At 41.4% G+C, this 12,761-nt stretch overlaps 1 protein-coding gene across 2 annotated transcripts in view; it reads right to left on the reverse strand.

The window, feature by feature from the left end:
• JHY (junctional cadherin complex regulator) overlaps positions 1-12,761 on the reverse strand; it is a 72,145-nt gene that overhangs the window by 9,683 nt on the left and 49,701 nt on the right. For both annotated transcript variants that reach the window (XM_030221424.1, XM_030221423.1), the window contains exons 7-8: positions 7,166-7,246; positions 5,440-5,577 (exon numbers count right to left, since the gene is read on the reverse strand). In XM_030221424.1, the coding sequence (XP_030077284.1) occupies positions 5,440-5,577; positions 7,166-7,246 (219 nt within the window). The remainder of the gene's footprint in view (positions 1-5,439; positions 5,578-7,165; positions 7,247-12,761) is intronic.

Below are 12,761 nucleotides of genomic sequence, written 5' to 3' on the forward strand. Positions count from 1 at the left end.
TATTTTTCATTTTCATTTGTCTCCACATCCTCAAGTGTATCTATTTGATATGATTATACAGGTCTTCCTGTTCACCCCAACAAAATGAAGCGCATATTGCTGCATTATCATTTTTTGCTGGCTCGTAGGGTCATTCTTCTTCATTGGTTGAAATCAGATCCTCCTGATGGGACACAATGCCTGAACTTAGTGTTTGCTTTCATGATTTTGGAACATCATAAGGCAGGCTGGGATCACCTTGGTTGCTGGCGCAGGTTTCAACAAATTTGGGAACCATTCTGGACTGTTATGTTCCACAATGTGCAAAGTTGGACACTGAACTGTTGATTAGTACTTACACTCATTCTGTATATTTAGCTTTCTGGGCCTGGATAAGAGTCCACCAGACCTAGAACTTGTTGGACTAGTTTAGTTTTCAATCCCTCTCGCCCACCCCTAGCACAACTCTTCATTTAAAGTTAGTTATTCTAATTAGGATAACAAAGGGAGGAGTGCTCTTATAGAATTTTAGTTACATTTCATTACTTTCTAAGAAGTAAACACTAAATAAATCACACATTATACCATATAAGCTAAAGAGTTTTTTAAATATTAGACTACTATCCTTAATACCTTAGCAAGTTTTAAACTACTGAAAAACTCAAAAATACTAAGAAGGAGACAGCGAGAGGGGTGCTATCCAATCTTTTGCATTGAGTGCCACATATATGATTATCTCCCAGTTGGTAATCAGTTATATATGTGTGCCCGATTCAAAGAGCTCCTAGCTTCAAAGAACAGGTCCATTCTCTTAAGGTTACAGTAGCAGACTTGGAGGAGCTGAGGAAGACAGAGAGGTACATAGATGAGACCTATAGGGATGTTGTAGAGAAGTCCCACCTCCAGTCTGGCAGCCCCTGTGCTGCCTTGAAGGAGGGAGGTCTCCTAGAAGGAGAGCATCACCTTGGTGGAGTAGGAGGTACTCCTATAGCCAGGTCCTGCCCACCAGGGGATGCACTATCCTCTCGCACTGAGAATATGTCTCCGAGAACTTCTGCCTAGGCAGGAAGGGTTAGGTAGGACAGCTGTTGTAGGTGGTGATTTGATCACTAGGCATGTAGATAGCTGGGTGGTTGTTGGACGTGAGGATCGCCTGGTCACTTGCCTGCCTGGTGCGAAGGTGGCAGACTTCATGTGTCACCTAGACAGGATCTTAGATAGTGCTGGGGAAGACTACTACTACTACTACTACTATTTAGCATTTCTATAGCGCTACAAGGCGTACGCAGCGCTGCAAACACAGAAGAAAGACAGTCCCTGCTCAAAGAGCTTACAATCTATAGACAAAAAATAAAGTAAGCAAATCAAATCAATTAATGTGTACAGGAAGGAGGAGAGGAAGGTAGGTGGAGGCGAGTGGTTACAAGTGGTTACAAATCAAAAGCAATGTTAAAGAGGTGGGCTTTCAGTCTAGATTTAAAGGTGGCCAAGGATGGGGCAAGACATATGGGCTCAGGAAGTTTATTCCAGGCGTAGGGTGCACCGAGACAGAAGGCGCGAAGTCTGGAGTTGGCAGTAGTGGAGAAGGGAACAGATAAGAAGGATTTATCCATGGAGCGGAGTGCACGGGAAGGGGTGTAGGGAAGGACGAGTGTGGAGAGATACTGGGGAGCAGCAGAGTGAGTACAGTTATAGGTTAGTAGAAGAAGTTTGAACAGGATGCGAAAACGGATAGGGAGCCAGTGAAGCGACTTGAGGAGAGGGTACCAATGACTTAGGAAAATGTGGGAAGGAGGTTGTAGAAGCCAAATTTAGGCTCTTAGGTAGAAAGCTGAAGTCCAAAGATGTTCCCCGTTGAACATTCAGGACCCAAAAGGCAGGAAGAGCTCTGAAGTCTCAATGTGTGGTTGAGAAGATGGTGCAGGTATGAGGGATATAGATTTGTTAGAAACTGGGCAACATTCTGTGAAAGGAGGAGACTGCTCTGAAAGGATGGATCCACCTTAACCGGGATGGAACCAGGCTGTTGGCGCTAACTTTTAAAAAGGAGACAGAGCAGCTTTTAAACTAGAATGGAGGAGAAGGCTGACAGTCGCCCAGGAGCTTATGGTTCAGTATGGAGTATCCTTGAATGATACTATTGAAAGAGGACATTTAGGGAATCCCAGTAGAGAGGTTTTACCAATTTTGAAAGTAAGGCAGATATGCTTAATGAGAGAGCAGGATAAAAGATGCACATTATCCCCTTCTACTTCTAAGCAGCTTGTAGATCAAAGGAAAAAAAAAATTTGAAGTGCCTGTATACAAATGCTAGAAGCCTAAAAAATAAAATGGGAGAGTTAGAGTATATAGCATTAAATGATGTGGTAGATATAATAGGCATCTCAGAGACTTGGTGGAAAGAGGACAATCAATGGGATACTGTGTTAACAGGGTACAAAGTATATTGCAATGATAGAGAGAATCAAATTGGAGGGGGGGTTGTGCTATATATTAAAGAGGGAATTGAGTCAAATAAAATAAACACTCCACATGAAAAGATAGCAGCGTGGAATCATTATGGATAGAAATTCCATGTGTGAAGGGAAGAAGTATTCTTTTAGGGCTGTACTACCATCCACTGGGAATGAACAGACGGATGAAGAAATGTTTATAGAGATTAGGAAAGCTGGCAAATTGGGCAATGCTATAATAATGGGTGATTTCAATTATCCCGATATTGACTGGATAAATATTACATCAAGGAGTGCCAGGGAGATAACATTTTTAGATGTAATAAACGACTGCTTCTTGGAGCAACTGGTCCAGGAACCGACAAGAGGGGGAGCCATTTTGGATCTGGTCCTTGGTGGTGTGCAGGGTATAGTGCGAGAGGTGGCGGTGTTGGGTTCTCTGAGAAACAGTGATCATAACATGATCTAGTTTGAGCTACGATCTGGGATGAACCCACAAAAGTATACAACCAAAAGAAGCAACACTGGGTCTTCAAGACTGGGACAATTAACGTTCTTTATTGATGGACACAGTAAGATGTACGTGAAGTGAATTCGATGCCCCAGCGTATACTATAAAAAAATCGCCATTCGCCGCAGTTGCGAAAGTGCAGCTCTATATAGAGCCCTCTCGTGTGCATCAAAGCGAAAGTCACGTACATCTTACTGTGTCCCTTCTTGACCCCTGAGGCAGGTGCTGTTTAGTGCCGAAACACGGCCCGTGTCGGGTCATCAATAAAGAACGTTAATTGTCCCAGTCTTGAAGGCCCAGTGTTGCTTCTTTTGTTTGTATACTTTCTGTGTATGCTGTATTACCCTCTCTATTTGTATGAACCCACAAAATAAATCTACTGTAGCTGCATTTAATTTTCAAAAGGGTGACTATAATAAAATGAGGAAAATGGTTAAAAAGAAACTAAAAGGATTGGCTGCTAAGCTTAGGACACTAACGGGTCCTTTTACAAAAGTGCGTTGAAAAATGGCTCGCGGTACTGTAGGCGTGGGTTTTGGGCATGCGTCAATCCATTTTTTAGTGCGCCTGTAAAAAAGGCCTTTTTTTGTCGAAAACGGACGTGCCGCAAAATCAAAATTGCCATGCGTCCATTTTGGGTCTGAGACCTTACCGCTAGCCATTGACCTAGCGGTAAAAAATCCGGCCGGTAATGACCTGCATGCGTCCGTTACGCGCTGCCGAAAATAAAAAATATTTTTGGACGCGCGCCATAAATGAAATTACCACAAGAGCCACGTGGTAATCGGGTGGTAAGTCCATTCTGGCGCACAGTGGGCGTGCGAAGATGTTTACGCGACTTAGTAAAAGGGTCCCTAAATCAGGTGGTAATCTTGGAAGCCCAGTCCAGAAGCATTCCACGCATTTGCAAAGGTGGAAAGAAGAGAAAATGACAGCCAGCATGGTTAAAAGGTGAAGTAAAAGAGGCTATTACAGCCAAAAAATTGTCCTTCAAAGAATGGAAAAAGGATCCAAATGAAGAAAATAAGAAGCAAAATAAGAACTGGTAAGACAGATACAAAGCATTAATAAAGAAGGCTAAAAGAGAATATAAAGAGAAACTTGCTGCAGAGGCTAAAACTCACAGTAACAACTTTTTCAGGTAACCAGAAGCAGAAAGCCTGCGAGGGAATCCGTGGGACCATTAGAACATGAAGGCCATAGCACAGAAACTGAATGAGTTCTTTGCTTTGGTCTTTACGGAAGAAGATGTAAGAGATCTGCCTGTACTGGAAATGGTTTTCAAAGATGATGATGCGAAGAAACTGAAAGAAATCTCGGTGAACCTGCACTGAGCCAAATTGACAAATTAAAGAGTAGTAAATCACCTGGACCGGTTGGCATACATCCAAGGGTGCTCAAAGAACTCAAGCATGAAATTGCTGATCTGCTTAGTAATATGTAACCTCTTGTTAAAATTTTCCATAGTACCTGAAGATTGGAGGGTGGCCAATATGACGCCAATTTTTAAAAAGGGTTCTAGGGGTGATCTGGGAAATTACAGACCAGTAAGCCCGATGCTGGTGCCGGCAAAATAGCAGAAACTAATATAAAGAATATAATTACAGAACACCATAGACAAACATGTTTTAATGGGACAGAGTAGACATGGGTTCAGCCAAGGGAAGTCTCGCCACACCAAATTTCTTCATTTCGGAACGATGAGTGAGGCGATTAAATTAACTATTCAAGGTTGTTAAAACACGTGCGGACTGTGAAACATTGCAGGAAGACCTTAAGGAAATTGGAAGACTGGGCATCCAAATGGCAGATGAAATTTAATGTGAACAAATGCAAGGTGATGCACATTGGAAAGAATAATCCGAATCATAGTTACCTGCGGGGTGGGGGGGGTCAGTACTCAAGAAAAAGATCTAGGTGTCATTGTAGATAATACGCTGAAATTTTCTGCTGAGTGTGAGGCGGCAGTCAAAAAAGCAAACAGGCTAGGAATTATTAGGAAAGGGATGGTGAATAAGACCGAAAATACTATAATGCCTTTGTATCATTCCATGATATGACCTCACCTTGAGTACTGCGTTCAGTTCTGCTTGCCGTATCTCAAAAAAGATATAGCAGAAATAGAAAAGGTTCAATGAAGAGCAACCGAATCGATAAAGGGGATGGAACTCCTCTCGTATGAGGAAAGGCTAAAGAGGTTAGGGCTCTTCAGCTTAGAAAAGAGACAGATGAGGGGAGATGTGATTGAGGTCTACAAAATCCTGACTGATGTAGAATGAGAAGTAAATCGATTTTTTACTTGTTCCAGAAGTACAAAAACTGGGGGACACCTCAGTGTTCTCTGCCTTCTTCTGCTGGTTGTAAAGCACAACCCAATGATCTGAACTAATCTAGCACCCCACCCTTAATATGCGCCCATATTTTTTTCTTTTCCTACAGGTTAACATCAAGAAATCAAAATGGCATGTACAGATCTTCTGAAACCTTGTATGGTACCTTGAGTCTGGATACTGAAGATTTCTTTTCATTCTGCGTAGCTGACTTGGCTGGAGGTTTTGACGTGTATAGCAAATTCCTTTTATTGTGCTCATGAACTCTTTTTGCATATTCCTTTTGATGCTTTAATTGTTCTGACTAAAAAAAAAATAGACAAAATACTTTTTATTTAAATATTAACTATGCCAAGTTTTAAATATTTTGGGCTTGATATTCAGCCTGCGGCGGTCAACATTTTTAAAGTTGCTAACAGCTGCAGGCAGCATTAAGCCCAGATATTCAATGCCGGCCCACATCCAGGCGCCAACACTGAATATCAATATCCACATCAGTACGGATAACTGGAAGTTAACCAAGCAATGGCCGAATTCAGACCAGTGCCTGGTTAGCTTCCAGATAAAAAGATAGGGCAGCCTTTTTGCTATCCTAAATTTATGCCCTTACCTAAGCAATTAGTGGACTAAATATCGCCACTAACTGGGTAAGTGCTGGCTCTGCCCAAGCGCCACCCACAGATCTCCCCAGCACTAACCAGACAGTGATACAGTGATCAAAGCCAATATTCATCAGCTTTGCCCAGTTTAAGTCCACTTAAACCTTTATCTTTTATTAGTGTAAAAGTATTTTCTATGACATATTACAAAATTATTATTACTAATCTACATATACTAATTATTGGGCCTGCAGAACTGTTTGTCACAGTAATGTAAACTAGAGAATGACAAGGGACAAAGTTTGTCCCCATCCCTGCCCCGTCCCTGCGGGTTCTGTCTCCGTTCCCACCCCACCCTCATGGACCCCATCTCTATCCCCACGGGCTCTGTCCTCATCTGAAGAAGCCTCATAATTTTATATTGAAATCTTTTTATTAAAGTATAAAAAGGAACAATATGCTGTGCAACTGTTGTTTATAAATCACAAATAGAAAACAATAACAACAACGAGCAACTATAATAACCCCCCACCACCACCCTCTACTCTCCCAACCCCAAGGCTGGATTTCAAATGAGGCTGTGTATAAGCAAGAAGGGAGAAATTCTACGTTCCCCATTCCAGAATGCCTGATCATGATCCTCCTCTCTCCCAATCAGACAGAGCCCCTCACCATACAACTGATCCTGAGTGATAAAGCAATTTCTATCGCAGAACTCAGCACAGGGCCTTCAAGCTCTCAGATGGCAAGAGGGCCTGCCCCCTGCACATACAGGTTTTTTTTAATAGGAACAGGAAGCCTGTGCAAGTACAGAAAGCATGGCGCCACAGGCTCTCTCAGCACCCATGGGTTCCCAGACCCCATTCTGCACTCTGCAATAGAAACTGCCTTACTGCTGTTGTCACTGAAGATCAACCACGGTAGCCTCAGATTAAGGCATGCATGCAACAGCAACACTCCAGTGCCTGTCAAAATTTGGCACCAGAGACAGTTGTCTATATTGCCTATTGCTAAATCCAAGCCTGATCCTTCTTTTATCCTTCACCCCTAGAGCTTCAAAGAGGTTTTGAATCCAATATCTCCACTACTACCACCAACACTCTAAGTTCCTCCCCCAGCCAGGTTGTCCTCACCCCTGCCTATTCTAAAGCTACAAAAATCTTCCTGCCTTTTGGTTCCAATTTAAAAATAGCTCCAGATGACCTGATGCACTTCTATATGCCTATTTTCAACTGTCCGTTTTGCATAAAAGTACTTACTCTATAACAAATGCCATACATTTTTGGCACTTACTTTGTCTTTGATGGCCTCATAGTCAGGCCCCAGACCACCAAGTTTCACTTCCTGGTTCACATAACCTTTCAGCCTAATGATCTAGAAGGAAAAGCAAATCAGGTCTAAGTGTAATAATAATAATAACAATAAACAGGATTTTTCTATAAATCTCAACCCTTAGCTCAGGACAGTTTACACAAAAAGAACTCAATGTACAATTTACAGCAACCAAATCAATAGAACATAATTTAAGATCTATTGTAGATGCTTAAGTTTTCAAAGACTTAAAATTTGATGCAGTTTTGTTCTAACTTGATATTCATAGGTAGTAAGTTCCATAAACCTGGAAAACCTGAACTAAGGATCTTCTTTTGGGTTGAAACCAAACACGTAAAAGAGGTGGCAGGAAGTTTGAACTTATTCACATGAATAGACCATTTAGAAAAAAAAGACCAAATCTGACCTTCTTCCAGGATACACTGCAAGCAGGATAGCTTCCATATAATAATTAAAACACACAACATAACATTTTGAACTTAATACAAGCGGCTACAGCGAGCCAATGTAAATACTTCAAAAGTGGAGTTACTCTATTGTACTTAGACTTAAATAAAATAACCCATAATTTCATTTAAACAATGCACTATAAAATTAGATCCTGTACAACATCTAAATATAGCATTCTGAAGCAAATCATCATACTGTAGGTGAATTATTCTGGATAAAAAAATCAACAGCAACATTCAGCTCCAAAGGTCACAGAGTTCCAAAATAGGTTTTCGTTTAAAAAAAAAAAAATCTGCCCCAAATAAAAGGTCAATAAAATAATATTTAAAGTAATATTTTTATTGGATTAACTTAATACTTTTCTTGATTAGCTTTTGGGAACTACCACTCCTTTTACCAGGTTCACGCAAAGTCAGCGTTTCAGTGGACTAACACAGCAAGTACACTATTTTATCCAAGAAATGTATCAACATGGAAAAAACACCAAAGCGACATATTCTAAAGCTACAAAAAGGGACACTTAATTGAACGTTAAAGTAGACACATTATATAGAAGCCCTTTACTGCAGCTTACAAGGGTTTACTGCTGAACGCACTCAGATGTCCTGTGTATAATGTTCCCAATCAGCACGCGCTGACCGTGTGTTAAAAATATTTCACATTTTTTTCATGGAGGGTGCGTGTCTGAGGGCAGTGAGTGGGCGTTTCTGTGCTAATCAGTTATCACAGCTACATTGCCACACGCTAACTGATTAACGCAGGATAAGCATGTGACACGTCAGTAAGTGTTCACGTGCTAACAATTTTTAGTGGACATGCACTAATGGCAACATTAATACATGAAACAATTCAGAACACAAAAATGTGGCGACACCACTCAAGTTCAAATGTAAGTCAAACACTACAGAATACCAATGAGCCAAGAGCACTTAAATGATGTTAACTTATGGTATTAAAACATATGAGGAAAAGTCTCAAACACACAGGGCTCCTTTTACTAAGCGGCGGTAAGCCCAACACGGGCTTACCGTCTGCTATGCAGGAAGTACTGCGGTACTTCCCACCCCTAATGTGCCGTCATTTCCGGCGCTACAAAAATGTGCTTATTTTTGTAGCGCCGGAGTGTACCCGGTGGTAATCGTCAGTGCTGCACACTTCCCGGTTACTGCAGGGTTAATGCGGGAGCCCTTACCATCATCTCAATGGGTGGCGATAAGGGTTCCCCCCCCCCCCCCCCCCGAAACGGCCAAAGAGCAAGCACTTTACTTGCCGCACAGCCATTTCCTGCAGGAAGGTGAGACTTCCCTTTGATCAGCTGCTATAAAAGGGGGACTCAGCGAATATGTAAAACACACGCCAATGCCAGCGCCAGCCCCCTTTTGCCGCAGCTTGGTAAAAGGGACTCCCAGATGCTTGGGAAACCCTGCTCCGTTACTGGAGCCATTAATTTTATCATAAGTTAAAAAACCTTGTGCCCACCATGTACAATGCATTTCTCTGCGTATCGGAAGAATTTGGGTTGACGCAAAATTGTTTTAACACACCATGAAGCCTAAGTGTGCCCATTTTCCATGCAAAGAGAGACAGTTGCTGTATTAGTCCACTTGGATATATGAAAATAAGGACCACAAACAAGTTGTAGGTACTACCCTTCTACAGAGTGGAGTGGAACAGGTGGATGTGAAGCGTCTGTTCACGCTTTCCAAAAATACTAGGACTAGAGGGCATGTGATGAAACTACAGTGTAGTAAATTTAAAACAAATCAGAGAAAAGTTTTCTTCACCCAACGTATAATTAAACTCTGGAATTCGTTGCCGGAGAAAGTGGTGAAGGTGGTTAGCTTAGCAGAGTTTAAAAAGGGGTTGGACGGTTTTCTAAAGGACAAGTCCATAAACCGCTACTAAATGGACTTGGGAAAAATCCAGAATTCCAGGAATAACATGTATAGAATGTTTGTACGTTTGGGAAGCTTGCCAGGTGCCCTTGGCCTGGATTGGCCGCTGAGGTGGACAGGATGCTGGGCTCAATGGACCCTTGGTCTTTTCCCAGTATGGCATTACTTATGTACTTATGTAACTAACTCAATATATCTGTATCTAGCTTTCAAGGCTTACCCAGATGAAGAAACAAAAATTCATGAAAGGTCGTTACAAATATTTTATGTAAGTCCAATAAAACAAGTATGACATTTTTGTTTGCTGACCCTTATTTCCACCTTTTCTACAAGAAATTCTTTAGACGTACAACTGTGAGAAAATTACTAAGGACTCTGGAGAAGAAATCTGCCAGGCAAACAGTGAACTAATCCAAATCAAGCTTCTTAGAGGAAGTCAAGCAGCAATACACAAGCCTTTCGGCCATGAAAATCCACATAGTAAATATGCCAGCTTAGAACGTCTATACTGGGACTTCTAGCCAACCTGTGGAAATTTCATTTGTCATGGTGTAAGAAAGACATTTCACAAACAATTCAATCACATTTTAGGCTATGTTAAATTGGTTACTGACACGCAAACATCAGGCAGGCCAAAAAAAAAGGTTTGATATACACAAAGACAATAACAAGCAGAGGAAAGATTATGTCATTATCCACACAGGCCTCTTATGTCTTGAGTACTTTGGTTTGATGCCTTTGTTTTATTTCTTTGAAACATGAATAAAGGATTGGCCTGGTCTGCAAATGGGCATGACAAGGTTAATGCTTTCCTTGGGATTGTGCTGGCTACCCTGCTGTCCCATACAAATAGCTTTCTTCTACATCACTTTATCAAGGAATAGCTAAAGACTCTTGTACATTTTCAAACTCAGTTTTCAATATCTTCAAATTTAAGATTCAATCTTAAAATAAAGCACAGAGAATTCTGCTTAACACACACGCACAGTAACGCTCTAACAATCAAGGGTTCCTGGAGACCAGTCTTCCCACAAGTTTTTGATTAAACCTGAAAAATATGACAGATACCTGTCTTTGGGGCCCTTTTACTAAAGCTTAGCCTGCACTAAATGTTAAAAAGCCCATTTTATACCTATGGGCTTCTTAGCATTTAGTACAGGTTAATTCCATTGGTGCATGCCAAGCTTTAGTAAAAGGGCCCTTTAGAGAATAAAAGGGGAAATTTCATAAGACCTTGTTTTCTGCTGGCTCACAGGAAACTACAAGCTCATTTCCAAAGGGAAACTCCACATGTGGTTCCCCTTTGCAAACGTGGCTGGCTGCAGGAAAGCACGGGAAGCTTTATCTTGTATTGGTCATCTAGAATGGAAAAGGGACGCCTAAGTCAGAGCATTTATAGCCTGCAGTGCATTTTACAAAAGGCTCCCTGAGGGGCCCGTATCGCCGCTTTTCTCTGCGCCAATCCGGCACTACCAGCAGTATAGTGCCTGCCCCTAACACATGCCATCTCCGGCGCTGAAAGAATACTTTATTATTATTATTTTTTTTTTTAAATAAAGCCAGGGACTTACCCGGTGGTTACTGGGAGCCTCGTGTGCTATCCGGTTACCGCTGGGTAAACGCAGGAGCCTTTACCGCCTCCTAAATGGGTGGAGGTAAGGGCTTCCCTGGCAAAATGGCTACGCAGCAAGTGATTCACTTACAGCATGGCCATTTCCTTTTCGTTAAAAAAAAAAAAAAAGAAGAAGAGGAGGCAGCTTTTTACCTGCTGTGGTCTCGCGACCACAGGGCCCCTTTTACCCCAGCTATGTAAAAGGGACCCTGAATGCTGAAGGAGACAAACAGAGGCAAGATTTTACAAAGGATAAAGCAGTATGAAAGTAAAATCACAGTGTTAATAATTCATAATAGTCCATTAATATTACAATCAGAATCCAGAATTATTTCTACAACACCCAACATGGCCATGTTTCACACTGAGGCTGCATCGGAGAATAAAAAACAGAATTATGCTAAAATCAACTGACATACATAAGAAAACATAAATAATAATTAATCAAATGATTACATTACCTAATCAAAAAAAGATTCAACATATAACAGTACATAATGGAGATATAAATCTGTAAAAATGTTCATAAAAGCTTATTAGACTTCATATATCTGCCCATCATAAATCGTATTCTTCAAACAACCATATGTGAAATCGCATTTTTAGACAGAACACATGGGGGCCCTTTTACTAAGTGTGTAAGCGTCTATGCACGCTCAACGCATGCCAAAATGAGCTACCGCCCTGCTACCACGTGGCCCTTTCTTGTGGTTAATTTCATTTTGGCATGCATTTGAAAAATAATTTTTAGAGTTTGGACAGGCCTATTGGACGCGCGCAAGTGGCATTTGATGCACGTAGGTTTCATTACCGCCTGGTTACCGCGTGAGACTTTTACCTCTAGGTCAATGGCTGTGGTTTTTTATAAGGTCCTCAAACCCAAAATGGACGCGCTGGGCAATTTTTCATTTTGCCCCATGTCCATTTTCTGCAAAAATTTTAAAAAGGCATTTATTGCAGGTGCGCTGGATAAATGATTCTGCGCATGCCCAAAACACGCGCCCACACTACCGCAGGCCATTTTCAGCGCACCTTAGTAAATGATCCCATAAATAGGAATTGAGATGTCCAGGTTGGGACATGTATCCTAGATCTGCCTTTTCTAGAATATAAGGGAACCCTGCTGCTCTACACCTGTGAGTAAGCAAGTCATCTTGGATACTCAGGTTTGCTACCAGGGCTAAGTCTTATGTGTCCCTGGTTAGTTGTTTCATGTTTTTACCCCTGATGCAGCCTAATTGGCAAAATGTGGCCACGTCAGGATTGTGTGAATAAAAGACTTTTCTGGACTTTCAGTGTCTGCTTTTTTTTTTTTTCCTTTCTACTGCTGCAAGACACTTAGCGCCTCTTTATTGACCTTTTCTAGAATATATACAGAAATGAACGTGGATGTGCCGGTAGCACTCATTGTGCAATGGGTCAATGTCTTACACTTCAATGGATGCAGATTGGCAATATTACATCTAAGTGTTGGCACTTACACGTGTATGTTGATATTTCATAAACATGTGACACTTCCACATGTCCACCATTTTGGAAACCTACATATCTAAATTTTCCCAATTAGGTACAGCTCACAATCATTCCCCACTATTGATTT

The sequence above is a fragment of the Microcaecilia unicolor genome, chromosome 12 (assembly GCF_901765095.1).
Source record: "Microcaecilia unicolor chromosome 12, aMicUni1.1, whole genome shotgun sequence".
Classification (NCBI taxonomy): Eukaryota; Metazoa; Chordata; class Amphibia; order Gymnophiona; family Siphonopidae; genus Microcaecilia; species Microcaecilia unicolor.